General features: G+C 46.3%; 1 protein-coding gene across 1 annotated transcript; it reads right to left on the bottom strand.

Annotated features, from left to right (window-relative positions):
- Positions 1 to 8,634: 8,634 nt before the first annotated feature.
- Positions 8,635 to 16,978, bottom strand: LOC123112266 (purine permease 3). Its single transcript, XM_044533215.1, has 2 exons — positions 16,069 to 16,978; positions 8,635 to 9,271 (listed from the first exon to the last, which is right to left on the bottom strand). Exons 1-2 carry the CDS (start codon positions 16,819 to 16,821, stop codon positions 8,942 to 8,944), a joined length of 1,083 nt encoding a protein of 360 aa, XP_044389150.1. The 5' UTR covers positions 16,822 to 16,978; the 3' UTR covers positions 8,635 to 8,941.
- Between the last annotated feature and the right edge of the window lie 3,907 nt (positions 16,979 to 20,885).

Genomic DNA, 20,885 nt, shown 5'->3' on the forward strand with positions numbered 1-20,885 from the left:
GTTGAGTCACCACCCTCTTATTAAAAAGCACCCGCTGGAGAGCACCGCTGTCATTTGCATGCATTACTATTAGTTTATATTGGGTATGACTATGACTGGATCTCTTTTACCATGAATTACAATGTTTAGTCAGTCCTTCATCTTTAAAGGTGCTCTGCATTTATGTTTTGCGGTCTCAGAAAGGGCTAGCGAGATACCATTTTGTTATATCATATTATGATTGTTTTGAGAAAGTGTTGTCATCCGAGTTTTATTATTATTGCTCGCTAGTTGGTTATGCCATTGATATGAGTAAACATGTGACCTAAGTATTATTGTGAATGTGGTTAGTTCATAATCTTTGCTGAAAACTTGAATGCTGGCTTTACATATTTACAACAAGAAGAGCAAACAGAGTTTGTAAAAGTTTTTATTTATCACTTTCAGTTTATTAACTGAATTGCTTGAGGACAAGCAAAGGTTTAAGCTTGGGGGAGTTGATACGTGTCCGTCGTATCTACTTTTCCAAACACGTTTGCCCTTGTTTTGGACTCTAACTTGCATGATTTGAATGGAACTAACCTGGACTGACGCTATTTTCAGCAGAACTGCCATGGTGTTATTTTTGTGCAGAAATAAAAGTTCTCGGAATGACCTGCAAATCCACGGAGCAACTTTTCAGAATTAATAAAAAATACTGGCGAAAGAATCAGCATCAGGGGGCCCACACCTTGTCCACGAGGGTGGGGGGCGCGCCCCGCTGCCTTGTGGGCCCCCTCGATGTCCACCGACCTCAACTCCAACTCCATATATTTGCTTTCGTGGAGAAAAAAATGAGAGAGAAAGAATTATTGTGTTTTACAATACGGAGCCACTGCCAAGCCCTAAAACCTCTCGGGAGGGCTGATCTGGAGTCCGTTCGGGGCTCCGGAGAGGGGAATCCGTCGCCGTCGTCATCATCAACCTTCCTCCATCACCAATTTCATGATGCTCACCGCCGTGCGTGAGTAATTCCATCGTAGGCTTGCTGGATGGTGATGGGTTGGATGAGATTTACCATGTAATCAAGTTAGTTTTGTTAGGGTTTGATCCCTAGTATCCACTATGTTCTGAGTTTGATGTTGCTATGACTTTGCTATGCTTAATGCTTGTCATTAGGGCCCGAGTGCCATGATTTCAGATCTCAACCTATTATGTTTTCATGAATATTATGTGAGTTATTGGTCCTATCTTGCAAGTCTATAGTCACCTATTATGTGTTATGATCCGTTAACCCCGAAGTGATAATAATCGGGATACTTACCGGTGATGACCGTAGTTTGAGGAGTTCGTGTATTCACTAAGTGTTAATGCTTTGGTCTGGTACTCTATTAAAAGGAGGCCTTAATATCCCTTAGTTTCCATTAGGACCCCGCTGCCACGGGAGGGTAGGACAAAAGATGTCATGCAAGTTTTTTTCCATAAGCACGTATGACTATATTCGGAATAAATGCCTACATTACATTGATGGACTGGAGCTAGTTTTGTGTCACCCTATGTTATAACTATTACATGAGGAATCGCATCCAACATAATTATCCATCACCTATCCAATGCCTACGAGCTTTTCACATATTGTCCTTTGCTTAGTTACTTTGTTGTTGTCATTGTTACAATTACTACAAAACCGCTACTGTTACTTTTGCTACTGTTACCGTTACTTCCATACTACTTTGCTACTAAATACTTTGCTGGAGATACTAAGTTATCCAGGTGTGGTTGAATTGACAACTCAACTGCTAATACTTGAGAATATTCTTTGGCTCCCCTCGTGTCGAATCAATAAATTTGGGTTGAATAATCTACCCTCGAAAACGGTTGCGTTACCCTATACTTGTGGGTTATCAGTCTGCACATGACGAGATGGAGTTCTCTGGCAGGTGCATCAACCAAGACCTCACATTGGACTTGAGGGACAAAGGGAAGTAGTTGGCGAACACCTTCTCGCCCCTTCCCCCGGCAGCCTGAACAGCGACGGTGTAGATGCTCAAGAACTCTGTCGGGTTCAGCCTCCCATCGTACTTCTCGGGTATCTCTGGCCTGAACTTACGAATGGACGGCCAACAGACTTGCCTCAGCTCACGGGTAAAGTCAGGGCAGCCAACCTCGAAAGGTACGTTCCCGCCAATACCGAGCGCGGGCTCGTCGACGTCGGGGCTGTCGCACCCGTTGGTTGGGTGGAGGTCGTCGCGGCATTGCTCAACAACGCGCGCGTCTCCTCTCCGCCTATCCTCCAGAGCTCGACGTTGGCCAGGACGTGCTTGAGGGTCAGAGGAGGCCATCAAGACGTCATCGGGTTCCTGGTGATGTCAGGCTCGCGCCGGCTGCCGCGGCGGGGACTACACCGTGGGGATGGCTCCCTCCATGCGGGCAGTAGCATGAGCCGTTGTTGTTGCTTGGGGAGGCCGTGGCGGGCCAGCTTGCCGTGAGCCCTGAGCTTCGGCGAAGCCGAGCAGGCTTTGGATGGTGGCACGTTGTTTATCCATCTGCTTGGCCGCTGGCGGAAACCTCAATAGCAGTTGAGCCCGCGCCATGGCCTCTGAAGTTGTACTTGGCATGGACGATGATGAAGCCGATCGTGCCGTCGCTTGGCTCCTGATGGTGCCAGCGGCAGCAGTGCCGCGCCCCTGTTGAAGTGGTGTGACCACTTAATTGGCAGGGTGGTGTGGCGAAGGTGCTTGAGGGCCAGCGGCTCCGTTGAGCGCAGCGGCTTGGTTGACTCGCCCGGGGGAAAGTGCATGCGCCACGACTACACCAGTGGTGGGAGTGGTGGGAGTGGTCGGAGGATGGCGGTCTACCCCAAACCAAGCGCCGTTGCTATGGTTGTGCTTGTCGATGAGCGGAGTGTGGCCGTCGGGGTGTTGCTGATGCCACTCTCCTTCGGTGCCTCCTGCTGCTGCGTCGGCCACAGGGGAAGTAGTGGTGGCGGCGCCTGCCCCGACCATAGCCCCAACAGTATTCATGTCCTCGCGCGTCTCTATGCCCCCCGCAGCGTTGGAGGCCGCGGGCAGCGAAGCCTTTGAGGTGGCGGGATGAACCAAAGAAGAAGGTTTCTTCTTGGGTGCCATGGTCGATGGCGTCGTTGAAGATCCAGATAGCGATGAAGGTGACGCGCTGCTCACTCAGGTTCGCGCAAGCGATTCCCCCTACCTGGTGCGCCCAAGATGTCACAGGAAAACCACGGCCACACATGGGACCAGGAGGCCCCTTGCTGGTTCGGCAGGGGGATGTCGCGTTGCACAAAGAGCAGACCAACGTGGGGCAGCGCGGTAGGGATCACACAAGCAATTTACCCAGGTCCGGGCCGCCATGAGTCGTAAAACCCTACTCCTGCTTTGGTGGATTGATGGTGGAAATGTGGTGGTGGAGCGTAGTACACTTTCCCGGCAAGGGTTGCCTTAGGGCAGCTGCGACTACGCACGTACGGGGGTGTGAGTTATCCAACATTCTAACCCCCTCTACCGTTGCCTTGGGCCTCCTTTTATAGGTTAAAGGGGTCACCACAGTGGCAAATTAGTCATTAGACATTGATATGATGGCAAATAGTGCTATTATACCTAACTCTGCAGGTTGACAGAGCACATTAAATGCACCGCTTAGTGTCACATCGTTGGCTGCCCGACAAGGCTTGCCGGGCTATCTTGCTAGCTCCATGTCTGTTTGCCTGACACGTCATAGGACATGTGTCATCTGTGGGTCTTCTGGTAGAAAGGGGCTGCCATGTGGCAAATGGCTGCCACTTAATCACTTTGCGGCTTGACACCGCACTGATTGACGATGTGAGTCATGGTGGAGTGGTCGGTGAGGCGGTTCAGCCTCCGCAAGTCCCGGTAGGCCTTGCGGTGACGCTTCGGTCGTCTTCTTCTGGGGGTGGCCTTGCCCCTTGCCGGGCTCGCCTACCCGGCAAGGGAGTCCTCTCTCTTGGAGTCATCTTGCTTCTCTGGCTTAGTCTTGGTTCCTCAGATCTGCCCGTTGGTTTCTTGAATCTCTTGGTTTCTTGTACTCTGTCTTGGGCTGGTGCTTCAATCTTGATCTTGTGCACAGTCAGGGCAACATACCCTGGGTCTGTTGCACCGACATACATTGAAATGTTTTTGTTAATATTTTGAACCATTGAAATGCAATGAGCAGCAAGTTTGAATGCTCATGTGGCGCAAGGTAGATCACCGACGAGCCGGTCAACGATGCCCAGAAGATCACTGACGACACCCGCGCCCGGTGGACAACCATAGTCTATAGTGAGTAAACATGGTCTATGTGGTTTCATAGATGTTTTTATAGTTGTAGTAGTAGTAGATGAGTAGTTGTGACAATGTGTATGGACATCTTTGTATCACAGGGAAAATTCGAGTGGCCTATGTTTTGTCGGAGTGTTGATTCATTTCTGTTCCGGCAAATTTTAGGCGATCGATATGTCTTATTTTAGCAAAGGTCGTGCCAGATTTTTATGTGAATTTTAGCATGACTTGTGCTATAAAGTAGGAAATATCGAGTGCCAGTGATTTGCCGAAACAGGAATTAAATGACATTCCGGCTCGATAGGTAATTTTTTTATCTCACTACTCGATATATGTAACGGGTTAACTGTCATTCTGTTAGGGCTCCTTGTGTGACTTTCGGTCTGTTCTTGAAGGAAGGATGCGACTGTTGTCGTGGGGTTGCTTCTCTTCCTTCTTCTCGTGATACACCTTGTAATGCACGAGATAAGGAGGGGAAGCGACCATCACCGATGGTCTAATTATCTGTGAGGGAGTGTCCACAATAGATTGTGGAAATATGAGAGAGGAAGAATCCCTGTTGTCGTGGGAGTCGCTTCTTGTTCATTCGAAGGTGCTAGATATTTTGGTGTAATGCACTTTCAAATGAACGGAGGAGTGGCCATCACCCACGGTCGCAAATGTCAGAGAGGAAGAATCCTGACTGTTGTCGTGGGGGTCGCCTCTCCTTCGTTCCCGTGTGCTAGACATTTTGGTGTAATGCACTCGGGAACGAAGGGAGGAGCGACCATCACCGACGGTCTAATATATCAGAGAGGGAGTGCCCACCATATACACCACGTGACATGAAGGTTTTTAAGGAAAGCGTCGACAGACCGAAAGTCAACCCATGGTGAATAGTGATTTGTGTGCTGAGTTCCTAGTAATTGTCATCTATTTATAATCTTTGAACTTTGAACATAGAAAATGTCTGACGATGATAGGATCCCGGAGTGTGAATTCTACTGCAACGACCAGGGCATGTGCGACAGGATGCCTCACCTGCAAAATGGTAGGTACTTCACCGTCAAGCTAGAAGAGACCTTCGATGTTTGTACGGTACACAACGACGACAAGTATTTCTTCGTAATCAATCATGACTTGTGATTCTTTGCTTCAATGTGTAATTTCCTTTTTTTTCCAATTCGAGTAGTACATCCCCTGCCATGCAAGACCTTATGTCTTGGAGAAGCTTGGTTTCCAAGACTTTGAGAATATGGAGACGAGGAGAGCTTACCTTAAGACTAAGCATGGTTATGCTTTTCAAGTTAAGCTTTACAATGCGCTTAATAACTCCTATTTCGGTTGCTCAAATTGGGAGCTCTCTGTAAGGCCTATGGATTTGCGGAGAATATGCAAATAACTCTTGATATTCGTAATGAAGATGAAGATATTGAAGATAATATCGACATTTCAGTCGATGTGCATATGCTTCCTGTTTTGCCTAAATGTGAGTTTGTCAAACTAATTTGTTAAGTAATTTATATTTTTTATTTAAAAATATTTAGTGTTCATCGCTACTAAACTTGTTTATTTATAATTGTTAGCTTATTTTTTATCTCCAAAAAATACTCGGAAAGCTGTGGACATGACGTACTGCAGCTATGGCTTCGAGCTTAATTGTGAGGAGAAAGGATATCTTGTCTCATTTATAGATGATGTTGAGACTTTTAAGACCAATCAGTTTATCAGTACAAATTATACTGAATACGTGCCACTAGTTCATCAGTTGCTTGATGGTAACCTCATTGCCAAAAACTTTGAATGATTTTGTTAATGATGATAAGTTTGTTGCATACATCCTTCTTAAGTAAACTACATTGCTAACTATATACTCCCTCCGTCCCAAAATAACTAACTCAAATTTGTACTAACTTTGTACTAAATCTAGTACAAATTTGAGTCACTTATTTTGGGACGGAGGGAATATGTTACTATATTGTTCAACAGAAGCTCCCGAGCAAGGTTGTGCCTCACATGATGCTTACCGAAGGGAGTATGTACATGGTTAGCTTATGATCATTTCAGCCGACAGCTTACCAAAGTGCATACTCTATTTCTTTGAAAGATGGAAGGCTCAATATCAAAGAATGGAGCAAACTAATGAAGACACGCACGCAACCGATTGGAGACAACATGCGTGTGTGCAAGCCAGAAGTTGGCGACAGGTGGATCTCCATTCTCCATTTTGGAGATGGACCGGTTTACTTGTTTTATGCTATTTTACCTAGGGGAGAGTACTATGTCCTAGGTAGTAAGAACAATTAGCTAGTGTTGATTATGACTATGGTGATGGTGATGATTAGTTATTATGATGAGTTATGTGCTACAATATGTTAGCTATAATGATGAGTTGTTATATGACTCATAGATGATGATTATGAGGACTTGTTATGATGAGGAGGAGGAGTTGTTATGACTATGATGATGATGATGATGATGATGATGATGATGATGATGATGATGATGATGACGAGTTGTTATATATTATTATTATTATGATGCTGCTGATGATGATGATGACGAGTTGTTATTGTGATCATGATGAGTTATTATATCATTGGGTGAAAGAAACATGGATTAGATTCAAGTGGATGGATCCAAAGTAACCAGAGTTATTATATCATTGGGTGAAAGAAGCGCGGATTAGATTCAAGTGAATGGATCCAAAGTGACCAACTTGAATCTAATCCGTGCTTCTTTCACCCAATGATATAATAACTCATCATGATCATAAATAATATCATGAGACTACTTTGTAAAACCTGTATAAATACAACGCAAATACGGAAAAGAAAAGAAAAATACAGGAAAATTGTAGCAGTAGCGCTGGTTATACCCACGCTACTGCTAGGTAGGGTAGCAGTAGCGCAGGTTGTATCCACGCTACTGCTAGGCAGGTTAGCAGTAGCACTGGTTTAACCAACACTACTACTAGGCAATAGTTGTAGCGCCCTACCAGTAGCGCTGGACCCAGCGCTACTAGTAGGCTTTGAGCCGCGCTACTACTAGGGTTTTCTCTGGTAGTGAATGTTACCATTATTTAACTCATCAGAAGCTAAACAATAACCGTTATGGGCCCAAAATATTCTTGATTTCTCTAGAGCCCAAGCAATAAAGTCCTCGTCAAAACTATGAGAAGGTCGGATTTTTTGGATCTCATAAATGTCAGCCGGAAGAAAAAAACTGCTGCAATTTTGTATTATCCTTGTTTCCATTGTGGCCCATAAGCTCAGAGACCCACTTATACCTGCATCGTCCTTTTGGAGAGATGAGACCTCCAGTAGGAATCTAGCAATCCCGCCATATTCTAACTTTTCGACCATTTGCAATCCTCCAAATTAGGCCCCTTTTCAAAAGTTCAAGCCCATGGCAAATAGCCTGCCATGTCGGTGAAGGGTTCGCTACAAATACTATATCCTCCGACTTACCATTTGGGTAATAATTAGCCTTCAACAAATGAGAACAGGGACAAGCCTGTCGTGCTAATAAGCGTGATTAAAAAGCTTGAAATCTCTTAATCCTAGGCTACACTGGCACTTCGGTCTGGTCATCCTGTCCCAAGCATACTGGTGTGTTTTCCTCTTCCCCTTCTCTGTGCCCAGTAATAAGTTTGTACCGAATGGTTCAGGTCATTACAAACACCAAGTGGTAGCTTGAACACACTCATAATATAATTCGGAATTGATTGGGCGACCGACTTAATGATTACCTCTTTATCTGCCTGAGTAGTGTGACCATCAAAAGCAAACAAACGTTTTGTAAGTTTAACTTGTAGGTTCCTTTGTCATTTTTCTTCAAAACGAGAGGTGGTGACCTGCAGTGCACCCTTAACAGCATATATGCCATTCTCGGGACAAAAGTTACCAAAGAGGACTGAACATTTATGGGGATAGATGAGTTGCCCAGTTGCGTGTCCATACACTTCCAAAAAAATTCTAACATGGTTTGCTTGCTGAACATGAGTTTTGAAGAACAGTAATGTATCATCAGCAAACAAGAAATGTAAGATATCATGAGCCCTTGTGATTTTCAGTGGAGAAATATTTTCTGGCATAATCCTTACATTAATGAGAGCAAAGAGACCATCAGCAACAAACAAGAACAAATAAGAGGATAACGGATCACCATGCCGAAGCCCACGCATCGGTGCAAAATAATACAAGTTGACGTCATTAAATTTTACGGAATATCTCACCAAGGTCACACAGGACTTCCATTCGACCTATGGTGAGCAAAGCATAACATTTGCATCATTTTCTTAAGGTAACCTATGCCTTGGAGAGATCAGGTCTATAAGCACACTAACTTTTTGTGGGATCCTTTTATGTGATGGATACACTCAAAGGCCACTTGAGCATTATCGGTGATCATATATCTTGGAATAAAAGCACTTTCGAAGGGAGAAATAATATCATTCAGAACTAGCCTAAGCCTATTGACTAGGTACTTTGGAATAACTTTGTAAATAACATTACATAAGCTAATAGGACAAAAATCAGTACTTTTTACCAGGTTCTCGAATTTTGGGTCATGACAATAACCGTGCCATTTACCTCTGGTGGCAGGTTATGTATGCCTTACAAGTAGACAAGCACAACAATCCAAATCATAATTCTTGAAGAAAAACATAAAATGAGTTTCCAAATCGAAGTGTACTATATTAGTCACGAGGCTTGGGCATCCAAGGCCGCTTTCTTCTTGGCCACCTTGGCGTCGCTGTACTCCCCGTAGGAGTAGGAGGCAAGGCCCCAGAGCGAGAGCGCGAGCGCGACGCCCTTCTCGCTGGTGAACTTCTCGTGCAGGAAGATGACGGCCAGCACCTCCGTGACCGGGATGAAGACGGCGATGAGGATCCCAGCGAACAGGGTGTGGACGCAGAAGATGACGCCCACAGCGCCCAGGAAGAAGAACTGCCACAGGATGGCGCTCCACACCAGCACCGTGTAGTACCGGGCCTCCCCCAGCTGGAACGCCCGCGCTTCCCTTGAGATCGCCTGCACGAATACACCACACACACAAAGCATCAATTAGTATGTGTGTGTGCCTTACCTTTTTATTTCGAGCAATTAGTAGTATGTGTAGTACTCTTTCTGTAAACTGATACTCCCTCTGCTCATTTTTATAAGTCGTTTTAGACAACTAAAAATGGATTACTTTGCACGCTGTTTAAATTGTCTTCAACGCCTTATAAAAGTGAACAAAGGGAGTATATAAGATCTTTTAGCTCGCTAGTACTTTGCGTCAGCTTTTAGGCGTGGTCTAACCAACTGCGACATATGCAGAAACGAAGAAGTGGAGGAACAAAAGCATGATTTTTGATAGTGTCTAACTATGGTGACGCTGGCGCACTCAGTTACTGTCTGAGCTAGTTGCCCATATATGAGCCGTCCATCGAAAGTAGGAGGAGGATTTGCTTAACATAGAAAGTAGGACGCTGTAACTATCCATGAGGCAGTTTCTGGTATTACATTTTTACTTCCCCGCCCCATTTTATCAGAAAGAGGCAACAAAGATATGACCGTTCACAGCGCTCGACCAAGCCAAAGTAGCTGAGTCATAGAAGTACCAAAAGCCAACATAGCCAACATGTACATGATCACCAGTCCTAGCTGGAATGCGCTCGCAGATAGAAGCTTTGTCGATCTTCCGGGATCTTCCTAGTATCTTCTTTTATAGGATTATCCATGATTCGCTTAACAAAGAAATCTTTTCCATCTGACTGTTCCACGTTGGTTTTGCATCATGCCTACCTAGCTTTTCCTATTACTAATAAGCATGCAGCAATGTCTTGTATGACGACTGATTGGGGGTGGACACACGAGGAAAGTATCGGTGCTCCCAGCCTTCGGGTACTCCCGGTGCTCTAACATTTTTGAATGTGTCAATTTTTTTGGAAAAAGATGTGAATGTTCACAAGGAATGTGACACAAGCCATAAAAATTACAGATCCAAACTCGAAATGCACATTGAGAAAAGAAAAAGAAAAAAACCAAATGTGAATAGTGTCAATGTTGCTTTTGTCTTTTTAACACTCTTCATGCTAGATTTCACAATTTTGTTTCTCAATGTGCGTTTCGAGTTTGGACCTAAAATTTTTAGGGGGTGTAGTCATATTCCTTTGTGAACATTCATATTTTTCTGGAATTTTTTGAAACATTTAAAAATATTTTTTTGACATTGGAGCACCGGGAGTATCCAGGGATAGGAGCACCCGATACTTTCCCGGGCCACACTCATGTCTGTCAAATTGTGTGGTCCAGAAATTGTGCGTGGTCAAGCAACCCTTTTCTAAATGATTCCTTGGTTTTCTTTGTTAGAATATAGAGTTGTAATCTCAACCTCCTTCCTTCTCTTGTATTCTACCCAAACTCTTTCTGTCATAACCTTGTACATCAAGCCAGGCTTCGGCCACGCATCAATATAAACTACCACGCGGCTCCCTCGATGGAGTAGGAACGCTTCATATCTTTCATGGTAATCAGAGCCACCTTTTCTCATACATCTAGCCACAGTCCAAAACCCTAGAAACCACACATCATCGTCTCCATGGCTTCCTCCGCCGGCGTCTCCCTCAACCTTGGATCGCCGCCGTCTGAGAAGCTCGCAAGAGGTAATTTCATCCTCTGGAAGACGCAGGTCCTCCCAGCCCTGCGAGGCGCGCAGGTGACGGGGCTCCTGGACAACACCGATGCCGCTCCACCCAAGATGGCGGAGATCACGAAGGCAGACAAGACCACGGCCCTAGAGCCAAATCCCCTATACGGACCCTGGATCGCCAAAGATCAGCAGGTTCTATCATACCTTCTCAATTCCATGTCTCCAGAAATTCTTGCACAAGTTGTTGGGAAAGATTCCACCTTTGAGCTCTGGACGACGGTGACAAATCTCTTCGCCTCACAATCTCAGTCTCGGATTACTAATCTGAGAATCGCCATCACCAATACCAAGAAGGGCTCGATGTCAAGCTCGGCGTATATGGCGAAGATGAAAAGTCTTGGGGATGAACTAGCTGCTGCAGGTCGTCCCGTATCTGATCCGGAGATGGTGGACTATATTCTGGCCGGACTGGACCGCGACTACGACCCCGTGGTGGCGGCGATCGGCGCTGTCAAAAACATCATCACAGCCGACGATCTTTTTGCCCAGATTGCTGCCTTTGATCAAAGGATGGAGATGCTAGGCGACTCATCTTCAGGCGGGTTCTATTCATCCGCTAATGCGGTCTACAGAGGCCGTGGCCAGTCCCGTGGCAGATCTCGCGGGCGTGGAGGAAGAGGCCGTGACCGCGGTGACCGACAGTCGTCTTCCTCCAATGGAGGCGGCGGATTCAGAGGCCGTCCTCGACAGCAACAGCAACAGCAGGCTCGTGAGCAACAGCATGACTATCCAGAATGTCAGATATGCTACAGACACCATCCAGGAGGTGCACGAGTTTGCTGGTGGCGTTATGAAGAAAACGACCAGGAAGAAAAGCAGGTGCATGCAGTCTCCTATGGCGTGGACACCAACTGGTACGCCGACAGTGCAGCAACAAACCACATCACAGGTGAACTTGACAAGTTGACGATGCGGGAGAAGTACAATGGAGGCGACCAAATTCGCACGGCAAGCGGTTCTGGTATGGATATCACACACATTGGTAGTTCAATTGTTAAAACCCCGTGAAAAATTTACACTTGACCAATGTCTTGCATGTTCCTCAAACCTCTAAAAATCTTGTTTCCGTTCATCGATTCACTCTTGATAACAATGTTCTTATTGAATTCTATCCTTATTTTTTCTTGGTTAAGGACTTGAAAACAAGGAGAGTCATTCTTAGAGGACGGTGCGTGGGAGGACTCTACCCACTCATATCATTATCATCATCATCATCTTCATGGTCCAATAAACAAGCAAATATTGTCACCAAGCTATCTACATCAAGGTGGCATAGTCGTTTAGGTCATCCATCTTCAGTCATAGTTAGATATGTTCTTAGCAAAAATAAACTCTCTTATGAGCCTAGTAGTGAGTCAGTTTGTGATCCGTGTCAACAAGCAAAAAGTCATCAATTACCTTACCCAATTTCTACTAGTGTGTCTACTGCCCCTTTACAACTTATCTTTTCAGATGTATGGGGGCCAGCTCCTATTTCAGTTGGTAGATTTTCCTATTATGTAAGTTTTATTGATGACTATAGTAAATTTACTTGGATTTATCTGTTGAAAAAGCGATCTGATGTATTCCAAGTTTTCCTCAATTTCCAAAATCTTGTTGAACGCAAACTGAACTCTAAAATCATTGCTATGCAAAATGACTGGGGTGGTGAGTATGAAAAACTAAATTCTTTCTTTCAAAAGCTTGGCATATCACACCATGTATCTTGTCCTCATGCTCACCAACAAAATGGATCCACTGAAAGAAAGCACCGTCACATAGTTGATATGGGGCTTGCCTTGTTAGCAAATGCTTCCATGCCGCTTAAATTTTGGGATGAAGCATTCTTAACTGCTACATATCTCATCAACTTGCTTCCAAGTAAAGTTATCAAATTGGAAACACCCATTACACGACTTCTTGGTGTCACACCCAACTATACATCTCTTCGTATTTTTGGTTGTGCCTGTTGGCCCAATCTTAGGCCTTACAACACACGCAAACTCGCTTTCCGCTCAAAACGGTGTGTCTTTTTAGGCTGTAGCCCCATGCATAAAGGGGTCAAGTGCCTTGATGTTCCTACTGGTCGGGTGTATATATCCAGAGATGTTGTATTTGATGAGTCCGTGTTTCCCTTTGCATCCCTTCATCCTAATGCTGGTGCACTTCTCCGCAAAGAAATTCTTCTTCTTCCTTCACATCTTCGGTCTTTTGATCATGGGGGCGACAACAATTGTACTAACCAATGTGATGATATTCCAGCTGGTACTGGTCTTTCTCTTATGCCTGTGCAGGTCCCTGGAGAAAACGATGCTCAAAATGACCAAGATCTCGAAAATATGGCTGGTTTTGATCCTATATTTCATGCTGAGGAAGGAGACGAAGCTGGCACAGATGACGAAGAAGATCTGGCGGCGCCTGCCACCCCTGCACGCGCGCAGATCTCAGATCACGCGACCGCATCCGCCTCGGATCAAGCCCCTGATGGCTCCAATCCTGGATCAAGGGCGGGCCACTCCCGTGCTGCCGCGTCAGCTTCAGGCGGGACCAGCAGCGGGGCCGAATCCCCCTCGCCCCGCGCGCCAGCGTCAGGCGGGACCAGCGGCGGGACCAGATCCTCCCCGCACCACGCGCGCCTCCAGTCGCGGTCGGGTGGCGGATCCTCTGCGCCAGTGCCTGCAGAAGGGGCAGCCACACCAGAAGTCACAGGATCCCCTGCGCATATGACGACAAATCAGTCCACTGCATCAGCAGATTCTCCTGGATCTTCTGTGGCAAGTATACCAGTGGTGCAGCGAGAGGTTTCTCCACGTGTTATGACCCGGCTACAGAAAGGTATACGGAATCCTAAAATTAGGAAAGATGGAACTATACCATATGGAATGTTGTATATTTCAGGAGAACCAACATCGTTGAAGAATGCACTTGATGATCCTAAATGGAAAAAGGCAATGGATGAGGAGTATTCTGCGCTCATGAGGAATAAGACTTGGCATCTTGTACCAAATCAGAGAGGTAAAAATATTATTGATTGCAAATGGGTGTATAGAATTAAGAAGAAGGCAGATGGCTCCATTGACAGATATAAGGCACGTCTAGTTGCAAAGGGCTTTAAGCAACATTATGGCATTGACTATGAGGACACCTTTAGTCCCGTTGTGAAAGCTGCAACTATCAGACTTGTGTTAGCCATTGCTGTATCCAGAGGATGGAGTTTAAGGCAGCTAGATGTACAGAATGCGTTTCTGCACGGTGTTCTGGAAGAGAAAGTGTTTATGAGACAACCACCTGGGTATGAGAGTAAGAAATTGCCACAGTATGTCTGCAAGCTTGATAAAGCACTCTATGGTCTAAAGCAAGCACCCAGAGCATGGTATTCCAGATTGAGCTCACAGTTAAAATATCTTGGCTTTGTTGCTTCCAAGGCTGACACATCCTTGTTTATTTATAACAAGGCGGGAGTAGTCATTTTTGTGCTTATATATGTTGATGATATCATAGTTGCAAGTTCTTCACAAAATGCTACTAATGCTCTTTTGCATGATTTGAGCTCAGAGTTTGCCTTGAAGGACCTAGGTGATTTGCATTTCTTCTTGGGTATTGAAGTCAAGAAAACTCAAGATGGTATTGTGTTAAATCGGGAAAAATATATTCTTGAGCTTCTGTCTCGCATGGGGATGAAAAATTGCAAGCCAATGCCTACACCTTTATCCTCCTCAGAAAGTCTCTCAGCATATGAGGGTGAGCCACTTCAAGAGGAGGAGAGTACAAGGTATAGGAGTACTGTGGGAGCACTACAATATTTAACTCTCACACGTCCAGATATCTCATTTGCTGTCAACAAGGTTTGTCAATATCTTCATGCACCTACTTCTGCACATTGGTCAGCTGTCAAGAGGATTGTGAGATATGTGAAACATACTATGGGAATAGGACTTCATTTCAAACGGTCTAATTCTTCTCTTGTGAGTGCATTCTCTGATGCTGACTGGGCAGGATGTAGTGATGACAGAAGATCAACTGGAGGTTTTGCAGTGTTCTTTGGATCTAATCTTATCTCCTCGAGTGCTAGAAAGCAAGCTACTGTGTCACGCTCAAGTACAGAAGCTGAATACAAGTCTTTGGCTAATGCAACTGCTGAGATCATTTGGGTTGAATCACTTCTTGAGGAATTGGGAATCAAGAAGAATCGTATCTCATGTTTATGGTGTGATAATTTGGGAGCAACATATCTGTCTGCAAATCCAGTGTTCCATGCCAGGACAAAGCACATAGAAATTGATTTTCATTTTGTACGAGAAAGGGTTGCGGCAAGGAAACTTGGGATTCGATTTATTCCTTCTAAGGATCAAGTGGCTGACGGTTTTACAAAAGCACTACCAGCAAGACCATTTGAAGAATTCAAGAGTAATCTTAACTTAGGTTAGTTGAGATTAAGGGAGGGTGTTAGAATATAGAGTTGTAATCTCAACCTCCTTCCTTCTCTTGTATTCTACCCAAACTCTTTCTGTCATAACCTTGTACGTCAAGCCAGGCTTCGGCCACGCATCAATATAAACTACCACGCGGCTCCCTCGATGGAGTAGGAACGCTTCATATCTTTCATTCTTCACTGAAATCGTGTGTTACCTCCAATAAGCCAAAGGCTATTCGCCTAATGTCGCTTTTGGGTTGCAGCTGCGACGATGATGGCATCCAGGAAAAGAGAGGCTAGCAAGCAACGGCCGCCTGTAGCCACCATCAATAACTTGATTCCCGTGGGTTCCGATCGCTCGTTGTACGAGCACGACGGAACAGCTAGCTACAGCGCGTCCACGTTACCGGATCAATATGCTCTATCGGGCTCTCGTCGTTTTCAGCATGATCACGATTCACAGGCTAGGCTCAGAGAGCCTGCGCCAATAATTGTTTGGGTCCAAATGGAACGGACGGCGTGGATCGTTTTCGGTGTAGCCGTCGTATTGATGCCAATCGCCGTCTGGTCCAAGGGGAAATCATTCGGGGGAATTCAAGTGCTGACGGCTACTGTCCAGGGGAACTCTGGGTCAGGGTCGTTGCCGCTAGGCGACCCAAGCAAGAGAAACTACCGTGGCATACTCCTACTCTCCTGGTCTAGTAGAGTGTAGAGAGAGGAGTGAGGGAGATGGGCACCCACCTGGAAGTCGTTGTTGACGATCATGCCGACGGTGCAGAAAGCGGTGGCGAAGAAGCCCATCACCAGCTGCATCTCCATCACCAGCGCGTACGTCACCACGCGCCCGCCGCCCGCCGCGCGCTTGTAGGTCAGCTCGATCAGCGGCAGCACCAGCCCGTACAGCGCCGCCGCGGCCAGGGTGAGCAGGAACCCCAGCCAGTACTGCCCCTTGGTCACCCCGGCGGGGCGGTCCGAGGACACGTGCAGCCCCAGCACCACGGCGCCCACGGTCAGCAGCGCCACCGCGTTCACCGACAGCGCCGTCAGCCGCTGCCGCACGATCAGGAACGCGAAGAAGACGGTGAAGGCCAGCTGCGTGGAGATGAGGATCGCGGACGTTGACACGGGCACGAACGACAGCCCGTACGCGTAGAGGAAGTCGTCGGCGCCCGTCGCCAGCCCGAGCCCCGCGGCGGCGAGCAGTATCCTCGGCGGGGTGAGCACCACCGGCGCGCTGGGGTCGTGCGCGCGCCGGCTGAGGTACGACGCCGCCACGGGGAGCAGCAGCAGCGGCCAGCCGCCGGTCTCGAGCCACGCCGACAGCCACTTCCGGTGCCCGCCCTTGCTGAAGTAGAGGCGGCTGAGGAGCGGCCCGCCCGTGGTGCCCAGCGTGAGCATCCCGCAGTTGAGCGCCACCAGGAACCGATGCATCGCCTTGCCGCGCGCCGGCGGCGCGGGGCGCTGGTCGTCGTCCTTGGGCGCCTCCACGTCCATGCCTACGTTGCGAGGGTGCGCGCGTGTCTGAGTGCTGGGTACGGTAGCTGGATGGCGCTTGTCTAGGACTCCATTTTTGGAAGCTAGTGCGCACGGCGCTTTGGAGACAACGATGGCGCCGGCCGGCGGGCTGAGGATATGAATTGACAAAGTTTCAGCTACTGACATGAGTTTGCCACTAATTTGTATACTACATTAATTGCCGAACAATAATGCTACACCTACTACAAAGATCTACTACTACAAATGTTTTACTTCCTCCTATCCAAATTAATTGATGCACTATAACTTTAGTATAAAATCTCTAAAGAGTAAGTTCACCTCCAACCAGCCCTATATTACACCTACGAGCATCACGCAAACCCGGCCCATTTGACGCATGCATTAACTCAATCAAATTAGCACTTTCCTAAAAGAACGTCCTACATTAATTTATTTAGATCAAATCTTAACAAAATCTCACTAAACTTTACTTTCCTTCTACGCGTACCCAAATCAAATCAAATCATACAAAATATCAACTATAATTAAATTTGGCCGGCCCATTTGACGAGTGCACATGTTCTTATTTTTTTTTATTTTTTCCTATGTTTTAGTTTTTGATTTCCTTTTCTCTGCTTTATTTTTCTATGATCAATCTATTACTTTGTGCTCGCTATAATATAAAAAACAACACTTTTCTAAAACAAAATCCAACCAAATCGGTACTTTTCCAAAATAATGTCATGAATTAAGTCAATTAAATCAAATCTTATCAAAACATCAATTGTAAACAAAGTTGACCGGCACAGTTGACGTGTGTGGGCGTTTTTATTTTTCGGTTTTTTTCTTTTATGTTCCATTTTTTGGTTTCCTTTTTTTCTGTTTCATTTTTCTATGACCAACCTATTATTTGTGCTCGGCATACTATTAGAATCGATACAAAACTGTACACCATGGCGAGTTGGTAGCATCGCCTCCATTCTGGTTAAACCTCTCCCACCGATTTTTTTTCTATCCCACTAATTTATTTAAACCGGTTTTTAGCCCAATTATCAACTTATCCAGTTCTTATCTGCCAAATCTACACAAATTATGCAGATCGATCTTCGATATATTATGTCGTTATGGAAAGAAATCAATCACAGTGATCTCTAATCAATCTTTAAAGACCAAATCGGTGGAAAGGATCAATGTTTGATAACACAAGACAACATTTATGGAAAGGTATCAATCACATGTCTATAATCTCTATCTTTATTATTAAAAGGCAATCTATTATAAAATGGCAATCTGTACTAGTCCTCGCTGGTACCCACGACTCACACCGACCGAAGGGATACCCCATCAATGTATCAATTTTTTAATCATTCCCCTCCCATCGGTTTTACTGAAAAAATTTATTCATGATTCAGCCTGCACCGCACGAGTCTCTCTTCTCTCTTTCTTCAGTGGTCTATTCCCCTCCGTGTAAGGATCCTCTTACATCATGAGGTTGCGCTCCGCCACTCGACTCCTCTCCCCTTGACTAGGGTTTCTATATGACCCACGATGCACACCTACCTATGGATGTCACCTATCTTCCACCATGGTGAGTGACCCTGACCCCCGACAACGATGTGTGCCCGCTCTGCGGCGGCTCTAGGACTACGCGAGGAGGAGGAGGTGGAGGAATTGTGGTGTCATGCTCTCCCCCGATGATTGAAAGTCACATGCCCTGCAGTACCCGCTCGATTCAGCTTCTCCACACCCGGTACTTATGTTGATGTGTCGTAGGAGCCTCCACGGAGGCGACGAGCGGAGAATGTGAAATTTGATGTATGACAGCAATAGAATTGTTGACGATTACGCCACTTTGTGTTTCTTGAAATTAAATGGTTGTTGAACTAAAAATAATCTGGCAAGCAATAATAAAATGAAGAATAGCTTCTCAAACATTCCTCGCGGTGGTGGCAGCCATAGCGGCATCATGAAGCAGCGGGTGGCGACGGCGGCGACCGCAACTTCTCGGAGTGATAGGTGGCCACGGCGGTCCTGGGCCAACATGTGGGCAAAGATGCCCCTCACATATGGCATCTGGATCCGCTCCATTTAGTCGTGCATGAGCTTCTTGGATGTTCCTCGTGACGGAGGCGGCGACCTACCTATGGATGTCGCCCTTCTTCCGCCATGGAGAACGACCCCGACCCCCGACAGTGATCTGTGCCCGCTCTGCAGCAGCTCAAGGACCAGGCGAGAAGGAGGAGGTGGAGGAATTGTGGTGTCACCTCTCCCCAACTATTGAAAGTCGCTTGCCCTGCAACACCTGCTCGATTCGGCTCCTCCACACTCGGTGCTTATGTTGATGTGTCGCACGAGCCTCCACGTAGGCGGCGGGTGGAGAATATGAAATTTGATGTATGATGCAATAGAATTGTTGACGATTACACCACACTTTGTGTTTCTTGAAATTAAATGGTTTGTCATAGAAGATGAAATTTGAGTATGACCATTGTTGAACTGAAAATAGTCTGGGGAGCAATCATAAAATGAAGGATAGCTCCTCGAACATTCCTCGCGGTGGTAGCAGCCATAGCGGCATCGTGAAGCAACGGGTGGCGATGGTGGCGACCGCAACATCTCGGAGCGATAGGTGGCAATGGCGGCCGTGGGCCAGCACGTGGGCGGAGAAGCTCCTCACATCTGGCATCTGGATCCACTCCATCCAGCAGTGCTCGAGCTTATCGGACTTTCCTCATGACGGAGGCGGTGACCTAACTATGGATGTCACCCTTCTTCCACCATTGTGAGTGACATCAACCCTCGATAGTGATGTGTGACCGCTCTGCGGCAGCTCGAGAACTAGGCGGGAAGGAGGAGTTGGAGGAATTGTGGTGTCACGCTCTCCCTCGGCAATTTAAAGTCATCTGCCCTACAGCACCCGCTCGATTCGGCTCCTCCGCACGTGTTCCTTCTATTGTTGATGTGTCGCGATAGCCTTCACGAAGGCGGCGGCTGACAGATATGAAATTTTATGTATAATGGTAATAGAATTGTTGTCGATTTAGACCACTTTGTGTTTCTTGAAATTAAATGATTTCGCACGGAATGTGAAGTTTGAGTATGAAGGTTGTTGAACTGAAAATAATCTGGCAACCAATGATAAAATGAAGAATAGTGTCTCGGGTATTCCTCGCGGTGGTGACGTCCATAGCGGCATCACGAAGCAGCGGGTGGCAATGGCGGTGGCCGCAACATCTCAGAGCGGTAGGTGGCGGGGGCCCTGGGCCAGCATGTGGGCAGAGATGCTCCTCACTGTTGGTGTCTGGATCCGCTCCATTCAGCTGTGCCCGAGCTTCTAGGCTGATCCTTGTGACGGAGGCGATGACCGCGGCGTCGTAGAGCAACAAGTGGCGGCATCCAAGGTCCTGCGTGCTGGCGAGGGTTTTTCCGTGGAATATTATTTAAGTGGGTCTATTTTTCTAAAGAAACAATGTTTTGTTCTTTTCTTTCTATACAAGATTTGCACCATCATACAGTTTATGTTTCACTTTTGTTTGTTGTGAGTGGTATTGCTTAAGTTTTCTTTGAACTAACTGGTTGCGATGTCTTCGTGGCTCTCTTGCATTATTTATGAAATTAATTAACATCGAAGAAAGGGGTTCATTGACTCAATATGATGTTTCTTATAATTAAAACAAAATATATCCAGCTCTTGCATCATATAATTTGCTTCTCTTCCTCTTTGGAAGTGCTTGCCTTCTCATTTGATCGTTTAATACTTAAGCATGCTAGGGAATCACACTAGTTAATGGAAAGGTGGGATATGGGGGAGGAATTTTAGCGCTTGTTGTAACGTGCTCATGACATTTCTCTCCTTCTGCCAATAGTAATGCACTGAGATTTCTTTGCCACTGTAGACTCATAGTGAAGGTGAGATGGGAGTCTTCTGGTTTTAAAGGAGAGGGCTCCGGCGAGAAATGTCCTACTACGGTGGGAAACTGAGTGTGGAGGGGAGAGTTCGGCTGAAAAGGGAAGAGTACATTGCGGGATGGAGTTTTTGTGCATATCCCACTTGTTGGAGATAACATGGCGGATAATCCGGA

The sequence above is a fragment of the Triticum aestivum genome, chromosome 5B, assembly GCF_018294505.1.
Source record: "Triticum aestivum cultivar Chinese Spring chromosome 5B, IWGSC CS RefSeq v2.1, whole genome shotgun sequence".
NCBI lineage: Eukaryota > Viridiplantae > Streptophyta > Magnoliopsida > Poales > Poaceae > Triticum > Triticum aestivum.